At 37.0% G+C, this 21,113-nt stretch overlaps 1 protein-coding gene across 3 annotated transcripts in view; it reads left to right on the top strand.

Moving 5' to 3' along the window:
- ESYT2 (extended synaptotagmin 2) overlaps positions 1 to 21,113 on the top strand; it is a 79,455-nt gene that overhangs the window by 53,737 nt on the left and 4,605 nt on the right. The window contains exons 8-21 of one of the 3 annotated variants that reach the window (XM_059469337.1): positions 678 to 798; positions 1,433 to 1,609; positions 2,060 to 2,142; positions 3,360 to 3,408; positions 4,060 to 4,149; positions 4,578 to 4,673; positions 7,493 to 7,594; positions 12,120 to 12,182; positions 14,090 to 14,164; positions 14,782 to 14,868; positions 15,622 to 15,771; positions 16,788 to 17,176; positions 19,278 to 19,376; positions 19,904 to 20,035. In XM_059469337.1, the coding sequence (XP_059325320.1) occupies positions 678 to 798; positions 1,433 to 1,609; positions 2,060 to 2,142; positions 3,360 to 3,408; positions 4,060 to 4,149; positions 4,578 to 4,673; positions 7,493 to 7,594; positions 12,120 to 12,182; positions 14,090 to 14,164; positions 14,782 to 14,868; positions 15,622 to 15,771; positions 16,788 to 17,176; positions 19,278 to 19,376; positions 19,904 to 20,035 (1,713 nt within the window). The remainder of the gene's footprint in view (positions 1 to 677; positions 799 to 1,432; positions 1,610 to 2,059; positions 2,143 to 3,359; positions 3,409 to 4,059; positions 4,150 to 4,577; positions 4,674 to 7,492; positions 7,595 to 12,119; positions 12,183 to 14,089; positions 14,165 to 14,781; positions 14,869 to 15,621; positions 15,772 to 16,787; positions 17,177 to 19,277; positions 19,377 to 19,903; positions 20,036 to 21,113) is intronic. The other 2 variants (XM_059469344.1, XM_059469353.1) reach the window with 2 other exon arrangements.

The raw sequence follows: 21,113 nt of genomic DNA, 5'->3' as shown, positions 1-21,113 counted from the left end.
AGTGCTGTTGGTGTGACAATGATTTGTTGTCAGTTCACACCTGAGCTGGGTGACCTTGTAGCTTAGGAAATTGTTCTCTCTTCTCTGTGTTTGTGGAGGGGTGTGGGGTTGGGTTTTATGTGATTCATTACCAGTGTGGTTGCACTGCCACTCCCTTTTCACTGAACAGAACCAGTTTTGCTTCCCTAGGCTACGTTTTACTGTGTTTTACACATTGTGTTCTGTGTGTCTGTGGTTTAAGTGATGGTCCTCCCAGCTCAAGAGGACAAGTGCTTTCATAACAATTCAGGAAGGGACAGCCAAACTTGCAAGGACAGACAAATCATTATTGAAGTACAAAAGTAATTAAACAGTTACCATCTGCTTGGTTGTATGTGTTAGAGGCAAGAGCACTTATGCAATTCCTTTTTACCCAGGCTGCTTATAAAAGGCAAGGGTGAGGGGGAAATTTGGCTGTGGCAGGGAAATGGGAACTTTGTATTCATCCCTGTGGTCTCTGCTGTTCGGTGTCAGCTGCTTCCACCTGGTGGCCGTTTGGGCAAGAATCCTTTATTTTACATTTACAAACCAAATGTGTCTTCTGCTCTCCCAGGAAGGCAAATATTTTCTCCATTTAGGTTGTTAAGCAGCAAAAGGAATATTTTTTTAAAGTAACTGAGGATTCTTTTCTCCAACAGTGGCTTATCAGATACAATAATACTGGATATCATATCCAACTACTTGGTCCTTCCCAATAGAATTACAGTCCCCCTGGTCAGTGAAGTGCAGATTGCTCAGCTGAGGTTTCCTATACCAAAGGTAAGCAGGTTTCTGTCAACAGCAATAATTGGGCATTTAGTTTCTTCTGTAGTAACTGTTCAAGGCAATCTGGAGGAATTTTGAAATACAGTTACTGCACTGGTACAAGTTGCTGTGAATTCAATCACTGATAATAACTGATTTAATTTATAAACAATTTCTGTGAAGTTAATGTTTCAAAAGCCACCAAGAAAGATTTATTTACTTATTCATTTATTTATTCTTTAAAAAAAAATCTTAAACTTATTACTTTTACAATCACTAGATTGCTACAATCTAGTTTAACTATAGATAAAAAAGTAGCATGTGTTTTACATTATGGTGGAAAATTACTATTAGTGTCCTTCACTAAACAGTTGTTGCTATTTTTTGCTACTCAGTTCCAGAAACCTGATATTTCTTGATGTAACTGGCATGTTTCTGATGGCTGATGACAATTTTTCTTTTCAGGAGTCTCTTGAGTGCTAGGTCTGTTGAGTGTGTGGATCATCACTGATATCTTCTATTTACAGTATGTCCAGAATAACTTTCATGTTAAGGAAATGACAATGGAAATTATAAAACATCTTTGTGTAAATTGTGATGACATGGAAGCTCTCAGATTACTATACAAACTCATCTTTTCCTTTTTCAGGGTGTTCTAAGGATACACTTTATTGAAGCTCAGGACCTAGAGGGGAAAGATACTTATCTGAAAGGGATTGTCAAAGGAAAGTCAGATCCTTATGGAATCATCCGTGTGGGCAACCAAATTTTCCAAAGCAAGGTCATCAAAGAAAATCTCAATCCAAAATGGAATGAAGTTTATGAGGTATAACCAATAAAAATACCTTGTTTTATGTTCTTTTTTATGTAAGAAAAAAAAGAAGAAATATCCTCTTTTGTTAAAGAGGTTATTAAGGGGTGTGCTTAAGGAGCTTCTTGATGTCTCCCACTAGAAGCCCAAAGTTCTGTAACAAAACAGAAATTCTCCCTTTATTTACATACATTTTTTTTTTCCTTTTTTTTTTTTTTTTTTTTTGTCTAGACTGAGCATCAGTAATTCTGAAAAATTAGTTTGGGCTTTTAGAGCCAACATTGACAAATTTTATCTGAAAAGCTCTTAAAATTGCTCTACTCATTAAATTGAAATTTTTAAAAGCATTTGCTTACTAATGTATTTTACTGTACAAAGTTACTGCAGCTCAGTGTTTTACTGTTATTATGCCATTTAACCAAGCTGGTCAGTTTTACTGATAATGCCCTCTCACTGAACTTCCAGGCCTTAGTGTATGAACATCCAGGACAGGAGCTAGAGATTGAGCTCTTTGATGAAGATCCAGATAAAGATGACTTCCTGGGGAGGTAAATGTTATGGAGAATATGTTTGTATGCATTGGAAAGAGATTAAATATTGTAATTTTTCTTCAGTTATTGTTTGTATTTTATTGCAGTTGTTCTGCTATCTAATTGTATTTATAAATCAATTGTCTTGGTAGTAAGTAGTTTCCTAACTACTTCATATGTGTAAATTCATTTATATGCAAATGTGCCTGGGTGTGTATATACACATCTATATGTTTACATCTTTTCTGAAAAAAGCAGGTGAGGATTGTGGGTACCCAGAATTGTGCCCTAGCTTCTTTAATGTCTGTGAGCTAGCACTAAGTCTTAATTCTTTCTTCAGGCAAAGTTAATATACTTTTATAGCTTTGTATCTTCTTCATCTTCATAGCTTCTAAATGACTGTCTTGAGTTTGTTTTTCCTCTGAAGAGCTGATCTTAACTATTTGATTAAAGGAAAAAAATTACTGTAATGCTTTTACAAACATGACTCACTCTTTGACTCCATAGGCCATAGGTGTTCACTCATAAACATTTCATGGGTTTAGCCAGCTTCTTTCTCCAGTAATTTGTCACCTTTATTTCTTGTCGAGTTTTGGAACTTCTCATTGTTGCTTTCCATAGTAGAACTCCCTTGTTTTTCCAGCTCCTCCTCTCTTAACAGGAGCAACAGTACCTACTTCTCATTAAAATTAAGAAGTAGGCAGTGCAAAGGTTTCTTTTTCTTTGCACTTCCCTAATCTTACACTGAAGTGATGGTGGGAGGAAGTGACCTAATGTGTACATCAGTATTAATAAAATAAGAAGCCAGACAAATGTTCATGCACTGGCATGCAGGTGTCTGCTCTGTTTAATTTTTAGCAGATTCCCTGCTACATTTTTAGCTTGTGTGAACTAGAATTCTCCCAGACACTGCCAAAACATGAATTTGGTCACAGGTGCTATTTCCAGTGGGTAGTTTGGATGTGCTCTCTGTTTTGAGAGTTGGGTCATACACATGTGAGTTACATTGTTCCCTCATGGTTACAAAATGGGCTCTGTTGTAGGCATTTTCCTGAAACCCTGCACTCATCTTTGCTCAGCCATTTCCTTCTCTGCTCCTTCTTTTCTGAGGGGCTAAAAGAATAATATTCTGCTCTTTTGATGTCAGTGGTGGATAATCAGGGTGAGGCTTGAGTTCTGTGCTAGATATTTTGTTTCTTGGCTAAAATACTGCTTCTTTTTCTCCATTTTCCTAGTTTGATGATTGATTTAATTGAAGTTGAAAAGGAGCGTCTTCTAGATGAGGTAATGGAGTTCAGTCATTTTTGGTTTAACAAGGCCCATATGTTGTACATGTTGTTGTTCTTGGGTTATTTTTTCCTGGGCATAGTTCCTCTATGTGCAAGAATAACCTTAATGCTGTAGAAATACATGAAATACATGCCCTGATGATCAGTACAGTGGTTTAAGAGCTATCTGAACTGGTGAAATCTGAAAAATAATGACATTCTTTGTTGGTCTTGAGGTTTTAAGGTTACTCCTATGCAAATGCAAAAAATAGTAATTTAGATATTTGGTGAGAAGTTTTTTTGCAAGAGAATAGTTAATTGCTGGGCAGACTAATTTTTATCCTATATGTAAGAGAGATTTTGTAGGAACATTGTGCAGGGTTTGTTTTCCCAGAACATCTTTACAGAACTTTAAGAATTTTCTTGGTATTTTAAAGATGCTTTTATATATAATGTATAATGTTTGTCTAGGTGGTTTTATCATTCTGTATTGTAATACTTTATGCAAAATATGACCTTTTAATGGATCAGATCTTTTCAGGTTATGTGGACTCCAGCTCTGAGAGATTCTTAGCAGACTTTAGTGCTTCCTAAATGTCCTGAAGAACTAATTGCAATCATAGATTTGTTTGCCAGATTATTTCACATTATTTTGCTTAATTTTCAGTGGTTTACTTTGGATGAAGTGTCCAAAGGAAAGTTGCATTTAAAACTGGAATGGCTCACATTGATGCCAACTGCTGACAATCTAGACAAGGTATTAAAGGAACACATTACTTTCCTTCTAATCTTAATTGTTTTGGGGTGATTTGTTGTGACTTTTTTGTTTATTTGTTAAGTGTGTAACCAGATCTCTAGCTGCTGTGAATTTGGAGTAACAGCTTTATTCCAAGCTGTCTGTCTGCTAACATTTCATCACTTGGGAGATAAAGATGGATATAATATTACAATCTGTCCGATCAAAAAATATAAGTAGGAAATGGGGTGCAAATTTCCATGCAAATGGTTTTGAAATGTCTGCATGAGTCTTGAAAACTTACTTTTTATGTTTCATGCTCTGAATTTGTGAATGTTTGCTTTTTGGAAGATGGTTTTTTGTTGTTTTTTTTTTTTATTTTTTCAGATATGAGACAGAAATAGTAACACTTGGTTTCCAGGAAGGCTTACAGTGTGTTTTTGTTTTAGGTGCTAACAAGCATTAGAGCTGACAAAGACCAAGCTAATGATGGGCTTTCCTCTGCATTGCTTATTCTGTATTTGGACTCAGCAAGAAATCTGCCTGTAAGTTATGTTCTCATGGATACCCTTCTGTCTCAGAGTCTCTTGGGTACTCCCAGCATGTCTTGCTTGGTAGTGTGACACTGCTTTACTAACACACATTGTGCCATCTTCTCTATAATTCCTCTCCTTTCAAGATGTGTAATGTAAGGTCCACTTTTTTAGTAGCATTGTCTTTAGCTATATATTTAATAAAACATTATTCTTTAATCAGTGTGGTTTTTCTTTAAAGAATGCTCCTTTCCTGGACTTGAAAGGCTGCATGTTTTTATTCCATGATGTTTTCCATACATGGTATGGGATTAGCATGAGGAATTTTAAGGAACTAACTGGGAAACAACCCACTTCCATAAGTTCAGGTGAACTTGCTTGCTTTGGCTTAGGGTATTGCTGGAGATTTGAAGGTACTGAAGTCCTCACCATGAAGTCAATCCTGTGCACTTGATTTTACAGTGCCAGAACACTTGTATGAGATTTCTATCAGACTGTTTTTTGCAGGGTGGTTTATTTGCTTGTGCAAAACATAAAAATAAATCATTTTCTCTCTATGGATTTATCCTATGGGACTCTGAAATAACGTGTTTTGGAGTTTATTTCAGGTTAGTAAAGTACTGTTCCTGGTTGTAATTGATAGCAATAATAAATTTAACCCTACCGTAAAGAGATAAGTGAAACTTAACTGAGTTTTGCTGGTTTTCAGTATTGCTATTAGATGAGAGGTTCTGGAAGTGATGACTAAAATATTAATCAGAGAATACAATTTTGAAGGTTTGGATTTTTATGCATGCATTTTGCAGATTTTTCTGCTGAAACTTGGGTTAAAATTAAGTTAAATCCTAGTGGTAACAAATAAAACCTTAGTAGCCCAAACAATTTACATGACTGACTAGTGATTTCATGTCTGTTCCAGGGTGTATAGAGCAGAGTTTGGAAGTGGTATTTCTAGGCTATTTTAAAAGCTAAAAAGACTCATTTGGAATAGAGTTGGAATCCTCATGTTTCCTTTTTAACCTCACTGTATATTGAATTCAGGCAAAATCTGTAACTTAGCAGAAAAGAAATTCAAATTACTACAGTACAGAGTAAGCAGGAACAGAATAGAATTATGGTGTGCTTAGTATCAGTTTCAGAGTACTGCAACAGACAGAAAAAGTCTGTCTGCCATCTGTTTTGTGTACTAGATTCAGTTGAACCGATTTATGTATCTTCGTGTTCAACTACTGAATTTTACTGAAACAGCCACAAAGGTAATGTTTGGTAAAATACACTAAAGCCTCTTACTTAAAATAAGTGATGTAAAGTTCTCTCCTGCACCAGTTCCAATCTTTTCTACATAGCTCTGATTCTCTCTTACATGCTCCAGCAAATACTGAGGCTTTGTCATAATTTTTTTTTGTTTGTTTTAAACAAACATTCTCTAACATTGTCTCCTTCCTTGGGAAAGATGAGGTTGCAAGTCTCAACTTCTGCCTGTTTTTGCAGACAGTATTTTAATTTCAGTGCATTTAATCAGTAGATCTCTGAACTCTAGGGCACAGAAAGGAGGAGTTCTTTGCACGAAGCAGATAAATTAGGAAATTTGGGAACAGCATACCAAATTTCCTATTGCTGCATTTGATATTCTGTCTACAGTATAAGAATTGCCTGGGTGGGTGGAGAATGATGGCCATAGAGTGGGACCTGTTTAATCCTCTTTCTTCTTCCTCTACCAGCCCAGAAAAGCAGTTGCAACAAATGACTCAGTATTTAACTTCAAGTAATTTTCTTTCCAGTGTAAAGAATATAACAGAAAGTAACATAGAACAATTGCAAATTCCATGTACAACTTTACTACAAAAGAATAATGTGATATTGTGTTAAATCAAATTTTCCAAAACCAGAGACCAAAAGGCTTCACAGTTATGTCAAATTGGGGGAAATGCCATGGGAATATTACTTTTATGCAGGAGAACTGAAAAGATTCCTGTGCATTCTAGAAAGAAAATGTCATGGAACTTCTACAGGAACTGCAGTTAATTGTAGTAATAGAGCTTTTTTATGGCCATAGGATTCTAATATGGAGCAACATTTACAAGACTAAAAACATGAAATTTGTTGGTTTCTCATGTTTTGCTCAAGTTCAGTCATAGGGGTTATGTAGAGAAATAGCAAATTAATCTCTTGGATTGCTTGTATTTATGGAGAACAGAGAATTCAATAGAATGGGTAAAATTACACTGACCCTTATTAATAGTTTGAAGATTTTTGTGCACCACTTTAATGTTACAGTGAGAAGTTTTCTACAGGAATTACCTTGAAAATTGCCTTAAGTGAATGCTTATCACTGGTACATTTTAGGTCATGCCTTCAGCCTTGTTTTGTTGGAGTTACAGTGTTGAGTTACCACAACTCAGGCCTTTCTTTTGCATCATAGCTGTGAGTTTCTGGCACACTGGGATGACTGATCTGGAAAAGAAATAGAAATGGTGTAGAAGGCTGGTCTCTAAGTTAGTAAACACTGGTTGGATCTGCCATATAAATCTGAACTACCAAGTCTGAGCCTGGAAAGTGGGTTAATATTATTGAATAATATATATAATAATAATTGAATAATTAATGAAAAAAATAAAATTCTAAAAGCATTCCACCTTGCTGTGCTACAGAAAGTTATTTAATGGATGAAACTATTTGTAATGAGAAATATTTACTTTTTGTTTCTTGCTGTTTTCTCTGGAATCCTTTGACTATTTTCCTTAACTTTTCTGTGTAGTAAAGCTGCTTATGCATTCATTCTGCCACAATCCCATCACTCTGCTTTCTCCTTCCATTTCCATCTTCCTAAGAGTATCTACGAGGGAAACTTTGGGTGTGGATACTTAAAAGAGAGGAGAGCATCTGGACTAGTCTTTTGTGAAAACACTACCTCACTCTATAGAGCACTATTTGTGAGTTCTCTGGTATTATTTGTATTGTACCTTTTCTCTGCCAGAGTGTGGATTAGTGCTACTAAAGCCACTCACTCTAGTGGAATGAGAGCATGCAATTTGTTTTCCTGCATGGTTTCAACAAGTGTGCATTGTTTTTGTGCTATTTTTATTGCATTTTAAAGGCTACTTAAATTTTATTGATCAGCATATCATTGGGTAAGTAAGTAACCTTTTTTGATAAAACCCAAGATAAGTTTGGTGTAAAAGCTCTTTACATTTAACTTAAATTGCTGATTCATTGAGAAATAAAATGAATACTGTACTAGCACACTACGTGCTCGTTAATTGTTGGCTTTTATTGCAAAGAAATTAAAATAATTAAATTGCAACCAATAGTTTCTTCAAAAGGTGATACACTCAATGTTTGTAAGAACTTGTAACCTCTCCACACTGGTTCAAGTTGTTTTAAAAATGGGTGCAGTTCTTGTGCTTCCCAGACTATAAATTCCCTTGTAAATTCTATCTCACTTCATGATGCTCCTTGTTTTGCAAATTCCCAAGCTCCTTTTCTTTTTTGGAAATTAGTCTGTAGTTGGGAGAATCCAGGCTAGGGTGAACTAACAAGTAATACTTTTTTCTTGAATTTAATTTTACAAAACTATTAAAAACTGATGAGCCTCTGAGTATCTTACACTTACATCTGGAAGTACAACCTTGGTATCTTCAAAAAGACTGAGAATCTGCTCAGAATAAGTATCTTTTTTACCAGACAGAGGTGGGTTTGTCTTTGGAGATTGTGCAGATAAATTTTAACTGGCTAGCCACATCATAATCCTTGATTTTAAAACACCTTTCCAAACCCCAGCAAAATCCTGTTCATTTCTCTGTAGAAGTTAATTTTAAAGTTTCTAAAAAGTTATAACCATTCTATAATCTTGTTTAAAATAAAGGAATGAGAAAGGCAATTTATAACCTACAGTTCCATCATCTTAACATCCAAAAATGTTAAGGAGTTTCTATTTCTTTTAGTTACACCTATACTAGATATATCTTAAAAGTAATTATCATTAAAAAAAAGCTGGATTAAGAATGTAGCCCTGATGTTTTTTGTGGATCTTAGGATCTTTGTGGTAAGACAGGTTGTCTGTATAGAGCATTTATTTAGAAATCAGACAAAACTTTCCAAATCCCTGAGTCGATTTGTGAGGCAGAGTGGAACAGCAAAGAAAGCTGGGTCTGGATTCCCTGCTGCAGCACTGGGAGCTGCCTGGCTCTGCAGTGTCCTGGGGGCTGCTCTTGCTGCAGAGGAGGAGGAGGTGGCTGAAGGCCAGGGGACAGGACAGGTCTGAAATAGCCCAGGGATACAACCAGCTCCAGCAGCCCTAGGACTGCGCTTGTTCCCAGGGCATCCTTAAACATTGGCTGTTATAAAACATTCCCACTGCAAGCCCAGTCTCTAACGTGGAACATGAGTTACTGGGGAAGTGTTGAAAAGGGAGCTCACTTCCTATGGCGAGAGGAAAATTCTGAGTGATCTCTGTTCCTTTCTAGATAGTTTATTCACTGCTGCAAATCTAGGTTTGTGACACCAAGACATACACCCATGTAAATCTGTTTAGCTGAAGTTAAGGTATAAGAATTGTGTTAGTTTAATTTCCAGAAGTAACATGAGTTTTATGATAATCAATAGTTTATAACAGTTTTGGTGTCTGTGAAATTTATAAATTATCCATATTTTAAATGAGCTCTCACAGGTAGTGGCTGTCTTCTGGTTATCCAATGAGGATGCACACAGAGATAGCCCAAGCAACACTTAGTGAGTCTAAAGAGGTAATGAGTCATTCTCCAAATCATATTGAATCAGAGCTGGCTGAAAAACAAACCACTTTGTTGCTTGTATAATTTATGGATTTGTTATGAGGATTTACTGCAAATGTCACTGGCTGTTAGAGAATTCCACAGTGTCATTATCAGTGTATTTCTTGGATAACCCATCCTCTTTTCCTGTTACTGCAGAGACACTCAGAACCATACCAAGACTATTTTGTCACCCAAAGCAAGACCTTCCCTTTTTATATTGAGTATCTCCTTTCCTCCTCTGAGTCTCCTTCCTCCCAGCCTTTCAGCCACCATCTTCATGGACCTGCAGCTTCTTCCCTTGAAACCTGAGGCCTGGCTTAAAGACATTTGCCCCAGCTGATGTCCCTGTTGGCCTATCCTTGCTATGATTCCAGAGGAATTGAGATATGCTCAATATCCAGGAGTCAATGGTTGCCTGCCCTTATCTATGATCACATAGGTTTGGTTTTGACTTCTAAAATTCCTTGAAATAATAAGATAGGAAGGGAAAGATTTGTATTGAATATGCAGGTGCAAATGGGAAGGAAAAATAGTCCAGTAAGTTGAGTTGCAGTTTAAGATTCAAAATAATTTTGGTGAATTGTAGATGGCATCTGAAATAATGAGGTTCTCTATAGAGGACAATCATTGCATCCTTATAAATATGGGACAGAAATAGAAAGAAAGATTTGAAAAGAGATCTTTCTACAGAAAGAGATTTGTAGTCATGCTGTGTCATGTTGTTATGAAAGAAAACACTGTGCTCTGTGTAGAAAAGAGGATTGCAGCCTGTGAGAAGCATGGCCTAATCCTTTTCTTATCTTAGCCATTACTAATGGCCTACTCTTTTTGTTTTCTTAGCCATTACCAGGGCCCTGATCTTGGCTGTAGCAATTTAAGGTCTGGAGCACAGCACTGATGATGGCAGAGACAGTAACCATGGCTGGCAGAGAAAGGGACTTCAGCCCATGGAAATAAATAATGGAAGCACAGAAGGGTTTGGGTTGGAAGGGACCCTGAAGATCATCTCCTTCCAAGCCCTGTGCCATGGGCAGGGACACCTTGCACTAGATCAGGTTCCTCAAAAGCCCCATTCAACCTGGCCTTGAACAATTCCAGGGATGGGGAATCCACAATTGCTGCAAACAAAGCGACACTTTTATCTTTGTCAGAAAAGAGGGAACAGTGCTTCAACTCCAGGCAAAGAAATTTATGTGTTGAGGATTTAAAAATTTCTTAATGAAAACCAGTTAAGCATTAGTTCCAATGAGGAATAATAAGTTTCAATTAGTTTCAACTAGGGATAGTGTGCAGTCTCCATCTTTGAAGTTCTCTAAGTACAATACTAAGTTCCTAATGTATCAGATAAATCACTGTGGAAAATTCCATTATTTTATTTTAAGAAATATAATGTCCAAGAAAAATACCCCACAAAAGTAGTCAAACCTTATTTCTGGTTTCTCAAGTTTAAAAGTTGGACTTGATAAGTTCCTTGCTTGTAGATTGCTTCCAACTCAAAATATTCTGTGATTTTGTCCTGGATATTGTATGTTCATTCTGAAATAGAAATTTTCAAGCAGGATGCCAGGAATCTTTGTAATATTTTGGCCAACTGGAGTATATGACATCCCAAAAGAAACTGCAAAATAATATTTCTGCATAAAGGTTAAATCTCTTCAAATTTTAGTCACTTAGATTTTCATTTCAGAAAGGCATTTCTTTTGGCAAAGCATTAATACCAGTTCCTGTTCATAAACCAGAATGTTTTAAAAGGCCACTGTGCAATTTTTTATTGCCACAATCTACAGCTTCTAAAAAAGAATTATTCCTTGAAACAAAAATGTGTCTCTAAAGAAAAAGCCAGCCATAAGTACATAACTTGAAGTCTGTTTTATTTCCAAATCTTATTTTCTGAAATTATTTCTTATAAAGTGAATGCAATTTTTTCTAGACATTATTGCGTCACTTAAAGAACAATATATTAATCTTAAAATAAAATTCTAAAATTTCCATATTTAATGGAAAGCAGTGAGAGGTTTTGTCCTGCTTAGCCAGTTTAAATTCCTATTTTTAGTGTATTTACCTGTCTTCATTCAACTGAGTAAAGTAGCAGACCTTCATTCTAGTTAGCATGCAGTGTTTGCATCACTTTTCTGAAGAGGCTTAAAGAAATTTGACTTTTATCATTATATAAATCCCTATCAATTAGGTGTTGTAATTTCTCCCACAAAAGGACTCTTTTGCATAATTACTTTACTTATCATCAGAGAAGCTTCTGGGTTGTGAAAATATGCTCAAACAAATTCTAAAAGGATCATTAAGAAGGCAGTTCATAGGGCATCAGGCATTAAATAAAAATATTTTGTGAATTATCTCTATTAAGGTAAAAAAATGAGCAGAGAAATAGAAGCAGAGGGAAATTGGGTATATTACTTTTAAAGCAGAATAAAATATCCAGAGGAGAAGAGGAAAAAGAATTGTCCGATTTTTTTTTTTTGTTGTTGTTGTGGTGGTGGTCCTTCATTATTTTGTTTTGTTTGAAAGATGTTCTGGTTTTTTGTTGGTTTTTTTTTTTTTTTTAGGTTGATTTTTTTCCCCCCTGCTTTGTCCTATGTTGTCATGTCATAATTAATTAACCTAGTGAAATTGCTTCATTGCATGTCTTATTAACCCTTCCTATGTTCATTCTCTCCTGACTTAAAAGAATAATCCATTAGAATTTAACCCTGATGGCTTGAAGAAGGCTGCTGTTCAGAAAGCCCTGAAGGTAACATTAATATAGTTGTCCATTTAAGGTCACAAAAGTAATTGGAAATGCACGAATGCCTGCAACACTCTGCTTCCAACACTGGATGGGATTTCTATTGCCAGATACAAATTTAGTGTAATTCTGTTTCACTTGAATTTGATTTCAAGAGGCCAGTGTCAGGATGTTGTTAAAATTCTGTGGTCTGCGGTAATTTGAACTCTAGATCAGATTAGGGGAGTGCAGGCTGCTCAGGAAGAGTGGGGAAAAGTGCTGGGAACTGATTTGTGGTAGTAACTAAAGAATGAAGCTGACATGAAAGCTAAGACATCTTCCACATACTGAGTGATACCTTATCACTCAGCTCTGAAGGATTGCTTTGGAATAATCTTGTTCCTGCTAGATATTTTTAGTAGGTTTTACATTTTTATATGACTGCTAAAGAAATTTAGGCCAGCTTTTTGGTAGGCAAACTTGGAAAGGGCTCATGTTCAGCTGGAGGAACTTGAACAAGGGACAGACTTTAATAGGCTGTCAACAACAAGTCTGTCAGTACCTGGTCTAAGAGGTGCATTCTATGTGTGTGCATATTGCTACCTGCTTAATTTGATTTAAAATTATTCCTATTTACATATCAGCATGAGTGACAGGGTCTTTTATGAACTCCTGTACTTTCATCATTTTATGAAGAAAGTTTCAAGCATCATTTTGTGGACAAAGAAAAAATGAAGATAATGTCACCTACTATTTTAAAACACCATCAGTTGCAGTGTAATATGGCTTTGTTTCTGTTCTGTAAATCTTTGTATTCAGCTTTATTAGAGAACTAAATATTTTTTTCTTAGAACTCATAAAAAAAGAAAGGCAGCATTCATCCAAGAAAGGAGTGCTTTCTTAACAGCTTTATTTCTAAAGGAAAGTATGTGACATTAAAGTTGAGAATTATTAGTGGAAGTATGATGTCCAAAATGTAAGTTCAGATAAAAAAATCTAAGTGATGCCCTTTCTTAATTTAAAAATATAAAATTTTTAATCACTTGGTTGTAATTGTGACCTTACATGCATTAAGAAGATTTTAACTAACTTTCTATTGATATACCTGATTTTTCTACAGGGTAGAACTCAAAGTAACCATGTATCCTACATTTTCTAGGCTTTTTAAACTGCATTAACACCCGCTTGAGATGATTAACTTTCATGTCTAAATTTTCTTTCTGAATTGAATTTTTGTTAGATTAAATTGAAATTCATGAAAGAAACATACAGTTGGAATGTTCCTTTGTATATATGATTTGTTTCTAAACTGCTGTTTGTTTTCACAGTTTGATGTAATGCTATACAGCTGGTGAGCAAAGCTCAGATATGGCAGATGGTTGATTCTCTAATAAAGAGTATTTGGTAAACTGTAGAAATATCCCTCACATACATTATAGTGCATATTCTTTTTCCCCCAAACTGAAAAGTAGGGAACATCAGTGTTGGATACCACAACCAGTTTAATAGTTCTACAGCACTGTATATAAAGTTCCTGAGTTTGTGCTTTCTTCATATCTTCCATCTGCATGCAATATTCATTTTGCAGTTTTAACTATGCTTCATTAGCTTTGGGGATTGCAATGCTCATTAAAAGATAAGAATTTGCATCTTACCAGTTTCATTTAAAGAAAATGGAAATGAGTCTAAAACTCCTGCTTATTAGTAGCATTTTGCTTCAGCATATTCAGGTAGTTGGATGCCTTCATGTTGATGTGCTCACCAGCTACTCACCCGTCTGCCATTCCAGCCAGCTGAGTAAAACACTGAGAATAATAGAGAAGCATGTAGTAGAATGCATATGATTTGTATTTTTAAGATGCAAACATTTAAGCTTCAGAGGGGAGAGGTTTTGCTTTATTCTGAAGGCAAAGTTTTTGCTTTTTCTTTACCAGTCAGGAAAGAAAATGAACAGCAATCCCAACCCACTTGTTTGGCTGTCAGTCGGACACAAGGCACAGGAGAGTAAGGTGAGTTCCTACTCTAGGCTTGGCTCTGTCTCCACATCTTTGGTGGGTCTGTGAGCTTGGCATTTGGCTACCAAACCATGGAGCATATACACACACTAAGGTGCCACCAGAACTGAAATTGGCAATAAGCAGCCAAGGATTACAACCTGTGACCTAAAACCACTTTATCAACCAAACCATGGCTCAAAGGGCCACATCCAGTATCTCTTAAACACCTCCAGGGATGGTGGCTCCACCACCTTCCTTGGCAGCACATTCCAGTGCCCAGTCACTATTTCTGTGAAGAATTTTTTTCTAATGTCTGGCCTAAACTTGCCCTGGTGCAGTTGCAGACTGTGTCCTCTTGTCCTGTTGGTGGTTGCCTGGGAGAAGAGGCTGAGTGGCTACAGCCTCCCTTCAGGCAGATTCCTGTCAGGGAGTTATAGAGAGCAATAAAGTTCCCCCGAGCCTCCTCCAGACTCAACAACCCCAGCTCCCCCAGCTGTTCCTCATCAGACCTTGCTTCTCTGCACACACCAAATAAAATGCCAAAATGAAAAATGTGCTCATCTCTTGACACCACCTCCATTAGACAAACTGTCTGATAATTTGTGTACTTCCTTTTTCCTTAACTTCAGATTAGATACAAGACCAATGAACCAGTATGGGAGGAAAACTTTACTTTCTTTGTACACAATCCAAAAAGACAAGATCTTGAAGTTGAGGTATGTGTCTCACTCTCTTTAGATACCTTTCTTTTCTAGGATGTTGCAGCAGTAAAAGTCACACATTAAAGGCTGTTATGAAATTAGGCTAAATACAATGTGAACATTGTTAAAATAATACTTAAAGTATTTTTTTTTTGACCAGGCAATGAAATGTTTATTTCCATTTACTACTAAAAGGAAGAAAGACTATAACTATGTTATTCATGTGAGAAAGGCTCTCACATGAATAACATAGTTAATGGCTGTCTTTTCTAATTAAAAAGAAATCCAAAATTAAATTTGAAATACCAGTTTGGAAGTAGGAATCTTTCCCCTCTCACACCAAGGAAGTATTCACTTTATCCAAATGTATCCCTTTACACTGTTGACATGTCCTTTACATAGTTCTAAGAGACTGAAGTGTAAATGAGTGAGGACTGTCTTAGTCACTCTTCCTTTAAAAGCTATGGGAATTAATTTTCACACAGACAGTTTGGAAACCCTGTAGTTATTCTGTTCATAGGTCTGGTAGATGTAGATATGGTCGTTACTTCTGCTGTAGGAGGAAAGGTTGAAGAAATGAGGCATTGAGTATATTTGTCTTTTTCTCCTTCAATGTAATGTCATCTTAAAATCAGGGAAACTTGGTTTAAGAACAAACTACTTTCAATATGGTTTGTATTTTTTGTTTTTAAATAAAAATGTATTTTCTATCTTTGAATTCTTACAAAGCAGATGATACAAAGTGACGTAATTTCTGTGTTCCTTCAGGTGAGGGATGAACAGCACCAGTGTTCCTTGGGGAACTTCAAGCTGCCTCTAAGCCAGTTGCTAGAGAGTGAAGATTTAACTATGCATCAGCGATTCCAGCTGAGCAACTCTGGTCCCAACAGCACTATAAACATGAAGATTGCACTCAGGGTACTCTAAAACCTTTCCCATTGTAAATATCTGAAAGCATATTTAGGGCTATGGTGACACCACTCCTGTGGTGACTCCTAGCAGCTTTTGAAGAAGCCAGCACATTTCCTTTGATGTCACCTGCAAATTGTCCTTGGGTGTGCAGTGCATCAGTACACAGAGATAGCCTCTAATTTAAATATATTCCGTTTGAAAACTGTAAAATGCTCAAAATGAAACAATAGTCACCTGCATTAATTAAAAACAATGTCTCCTGTGGTTTAAGGTTTGGAAATCATGTTTGGAATCTGAATTCCTTCAAATCTCTTTTGAACCCAGTGGGCTACAGATCAGTGAAAAAGCCTCTATCTAGAAATGGAACTGAGGTTTTGATGGTTTTAAAAAGTGAAGTGTATAAGGAAAGGAAGTACCTGCATAGTACTGGAAAAATTCAAACCAGCCCTTAGACATGTTGGAGTTTAGAAAACAAAACTTGCAACCTGAAAGTTGGTTTGTCTTTTTTCTCCATCTAAATTACTTGTTTAATGAGGTACTATATCTCTTTGCAAACAGTCACACTTCTGTTATTTTTCTTTCTAAAGCACTTTGTTGCTTATGTGTCATTAATAAATTAAAGCTACGTATAAAAGAGAAAGTAAGAACAATCAATGAGAAAAAAATTGTGATGTAAAATTAAATTTCAAAACAGTAGAAGAAAAAATTACAGAATATCTTTCCAGATGGCTGGAACTGCAAAGTAAATAGCATTTACACCAGAAGTGGGTAGAATATGGGAAGAGAATAATGAGGAGAATAATTCTTAATAAACAGAGAATTTCACAGTTGTGAAATGAAGTTACCATGAAGAAGGTGGAGATGTGCTTTGTCATGTAAAGTATTTCATAGTGTAGAGTTAGCAATTGTAAATGGTTTTGGTCCTGCTTTAGTGTCCTAACTTTACAACCTGTCACCAACCATTATTCTTGTCATTTGTATACTGCAAAATAGCAACACAATATGTATTTTCCTGTATCCAGGTCCTTTCTCTTGAAAAGCCGACAAGATCTCCAGATCATCAACACTCAGCCCAAGTTAAAAGGCCATCTGTTTCCAAAGATGCAAGAAAATCATCTTTTAAGCCTCAGGTTCCTGTCTCGCCAACATCTGACCCAAACAAGCCCGCTCCAGCATCCCCAGTGACTGACAGTGATAGAAAGACTGACGCGGCTGATAAGAGTCAGCCTGCCAATGCCAGCCCGCAGTGGCCGACGGATCTGAGCCGCAGCTCCTCCAGCCTGCAGGCCTCCAACTTCTCGTGCTCCCCCAGCCACCTGTCGGCGAAGGAGCCCACGCCCAGCATCGCCTCCGACATCTCGCTGCCCATCGCCACGCAGGAGCTGCGCCAGCGCCTGCGCCAGCTCGAGAAGTACGGGGGGCTCAGGGCTTCTGCAGCGCTTCCCAGCCCGTGCACAGAGGGCCACCAGAGCAGGAATTCACATTTCAGAAATGTTCCTTACTGCTCAGTCATTGGGATTTTCTGCTTCTTCCTGGTGGCTCAGACAGACGCTGCAATTAGAAGTTTCTTAGCATTGTGATCGTCTGCTAGATAATCTAAGTCCCACTTCTTCTCATAGCTGCACTTTGTAGTTTCATGGCAGTAGTTGCCTCTTTCACCACTGAATCCTATTAGCATTAATTAAGCCAATTAAGCTGGAAATGGTTGGTCTTTTAAAATAACTCAGAGGGATATTAGGCTATAAAGAATGTTCAATGGGTAGTCAGTTACTATGCAGTCACTGAAGATTGGTGCAGACATGCTTTCTTAAATTCTTGATTTTTTTTTTACTTGCCTTTACTTACCAAGTACAGCCATCCTGCTCTTAATAGGAGACTAGAAACTATTCATTCCCTATTCATCGAGCTTCTCTGTGAATCCTAGTGGAAAGATTTTATTTTTTATTTGCAAGGCATTGAACCAATTCATCTTCTCTGTCAGAGGTCATAGAATCAACTGAGTCACAGAGGTTGGACAGAATCTCTGGTTGATCATCCTTCTGCTCTAAACAGATTCCTCTTCAAAGTTAGATTAGGTTTCTTGGGCCTTGTCCAAACAACTTTTGGTTATCTCCAAGGATTGAGATGCCATAACTTGTTCAGCAACTCCAGTGCTTAACCACTCCACTTTTAAAATGTTCTTCCTTATTTCTGTTGGACTTTATCTTGCTGCAGCTTGACTATGGTCTCTTGTTATTTTACTGTGTACAGCCATGAGGATTCTGACTTGGTCTTCTCTAAAATGCCTACTTTAAGCAGTGGAAGGGCTGCAGCTGAGTCTGTTGGTGGCTCTCTCTACAATTTGTACAAATACACCACCTGCTTATGTGCTCCAGACCCCCATTTATCTTCATAGTCACATGCTAACTTGTCTTGACTTTGTCAGGCTCTCTTCTGGTCCAAAACTGAGTTAGAGTTTGTTAATTGTGACAAAGATTGAAATCCCACTCCTCATGTAATGCACAAATGCCATACTTTGTCATTTGGTAAGAGTGGTAAAGCTACAGGTAATGAGGTCCTTTATTGCAGACCACATGATTTAGGCACTTTGAGTATTTTTTTTTTTTTTTTCAACTAAGAAAATACTGAAATTAAATCTTTATTCTATTTTTTAAGTGAATGACTTGGGAATTTTAATGGATCAATCACTTTGTAGTAGATATTCACAAAATAGGCACTCTTCTCCCTTGAAGATAAGATCCTTCAAGTGGCTGAGAAGTGGCAAATATGGCACACACAGTCCTGTGTGATATGGAAAATACTTACAGACAGCTCACACAAACTAAAATGAGCCTTTCATGGAGATGAGGGAACTGCATATGCTGACCATTCTGTAAAACACAAGTTCTTAAACATGGTGCTTGCTTTTTAGTTAAACATGACCTATAAGTGTAAATTTTTTCTAATCTTCTTTTCATAGAAGATTCATATGAACATAGAAGATTCATATGAACTATAGAAAAGTAAAATGGTTGTATTTATATTGAGCTTTTACAGCAGGAATTGTGGATTGAAATGATCACTGTTTTAATCCCAAGAATATTTACATTTCTATGATAAGAGAATTCAGAAAATAATGGGCTGATCTTCTTATTGGCTTCTGGTTTTAGGTAAGAGTGGCCCATGCCTGAGGTTTTCATTGCAGTTAGCACTATTATTCTTTCCAATTTCCTAGATGCTGCTTTGATATTTATTTTAGGGCAGGCAAATTCTTTACTTGTAATGAAGAAAGTCCCATATTCCTAATGACAGGAATACCTGGCCTATTTTGGAGAGCAGAGTTGTTGGCCAAGGAACTGTAGCACAAGGATCTGATGAGGACGTGCTCACAGACTTACATGGGTTCTCTTCTTTCCCATTGGTCTAGAGAAGTTAAATGGATAATACCTGATTTCTGGGAAAACTGCTCAGTTAAGTCTTATTTCTAATGTGCATTTTAAAAACTAAGCATAATGTTCTCTTTTTTCCTGCAGTGGAACAACTCTGGGGCAGTCTCCATTAGGACAGATTCAGCTAACAATTCGTCACAGTTCACAAAGAAACAAACTGATTGTGGTGGTGCATTCCTGCAGGTGAGCATACCATACACTATTTCATATCTGGGCATATTTCTCTATAAAGTTTGTCCTATCCTGACTTACTCTTAAGTGGATTGGTTAATCATTCTTCTTTTTGAAATAAAATATGCATAAATACAAAAATATTCAGAGCTGTGCTCAGAATCAGGAAAAACTTTGTGGAAGATTTTGCTCTGATTTTATATTTGTCTATTATGCCTCTGTCAGATTTTAAATGAAAATGACATTTAAATTTTTATCAGCAGTATATGAAAGCTGTTTCTAAGAGACTGATTATTTTACAGAATGACCAAAACACATGATTTCTAAAAAGCCATATCCAAACTTCAAATTAGAATTTAGGAAACATTGCATTCCCACCTCTGCTCTCTGCTTAGGTCATTTGGTGTTGTTCAAGTCACTCCATTTTGTGCAGGGGAAGTGCTTCATGTTCTAAATTAAGTGATGGTAATGTAGACATTTATATTCAGCAATGTTTTGTTGATTTTCTAAGTGCTTTTCCTTGGTTTTCACTTCCCCAGAAATCTGATAGCGTTTTCTGAAGAAGGATCCGACCCCTATGTGCGAATGTATTTATTGCCTGATAAGAGACGATCAGGAAGAAGAAAAACACATGTATCAAAGAAGACATTAAACCCAGTGTTTGATCAAATGTAAGTTCTAAACTATGTGTAGTAGTTTTGTATCATGTAATTACAAAGCTGTCAAATCAAGATTTCTGTGCTTACTGAAGGGTGAGCTGTTGAAGTTCCTGGTTGTCAGCATTAGACTTGATCATACCTTTCTCTTCTGCTGTAAGAGCTCTTCTATCCTTTTCTATTCCCTGTCATCACTACAGCCCTTCTTGCTGTTAGCAGCCACTTCTGTCTTTCCTGCCTTCCTACACCAGTTCCATGGCCCTGTGCTGTAGCTCAGCTGCAGGATTCGCTCTCCTGGCAGGTGGTGAGAACACGAGTGCCTTAAGCTGGCCAGTGCTGCTGCTCTCCCTTCCTGCCACAAAGCCTGGCTGGCTGAGTTCCTGGCTGATGCTGCCAGCCTGTGCATGCTCACATTGCTCAGTCACTGTGGCACTTCTCTGCATCCAGGGAGGCAGGAAATTTCCTTGTAGGTTATATCCTGGCCCATATGTTGGTAGTTGTAACAGCTTGTGCAATATTAAATTGCATAAAAATCCTTATCCTTGCACTCATCTTTTTGAAAGTAGTTTCCCTCACATGTCTGCCCCTTATTCTCCCACTCTTTGGTTTTCAATAAAGACCTTTCTCTACTGACAGCAAATGAATTCAGGGAAAACACCACTTCAGTCCATTCTGTCAGATCTGTAAATCATTAGTTAGAGACTCCAGCAGATTTTCTTGGTAGTGCAGCTCTCTCCTGTTCATTCCAGGTAATTGATTTATTTTACCATGTGCCTTTCCAAGGAAAGTGTATTGCAAAGCAATAAAGCTATTTAAGAACTGCAGTGACAAATTGATGTGGGTTGTGGTATAACCTTGTCCTGACTTTGTCTAAGTTGCAGCTCTAGTAAAGAGCTATCTTTGATACTTTTCTTTAGCCAGACAAGAAAGAAAAGGAGCTCTGGTTATCAAGTACCAAGGATCAGTAAGACTGACCAGTCTTTTTCTTTTGGAAAATGCTAATACTGAGCTGTCAGTACAGCAGGATTCCACATTCTCTTTTCTCTAGTCAGTGCTTCACCTTTGCCTCCTTTTGTCTTGTTCATGGGTTTGT

This window comes from Ammospiza nelsoni, chromosome 1 (assembly GCF_027579445.1).
Source record: "Ammospiza nelsoni isolate bAmmNel1 chromosome 1, bAmmNel1.pri, whole genome shotgun sequence".
NCBI lineage: Eukaryota > Metazoa > Chordata > Aves > Passeriformes > Passerellidae > Ammospiza > Ammospiza nelsoni.
Note: the sequence above shows the minus strand (reverse complement) of the source record. Positions and strands in the feature narration are given on the sequence as shown.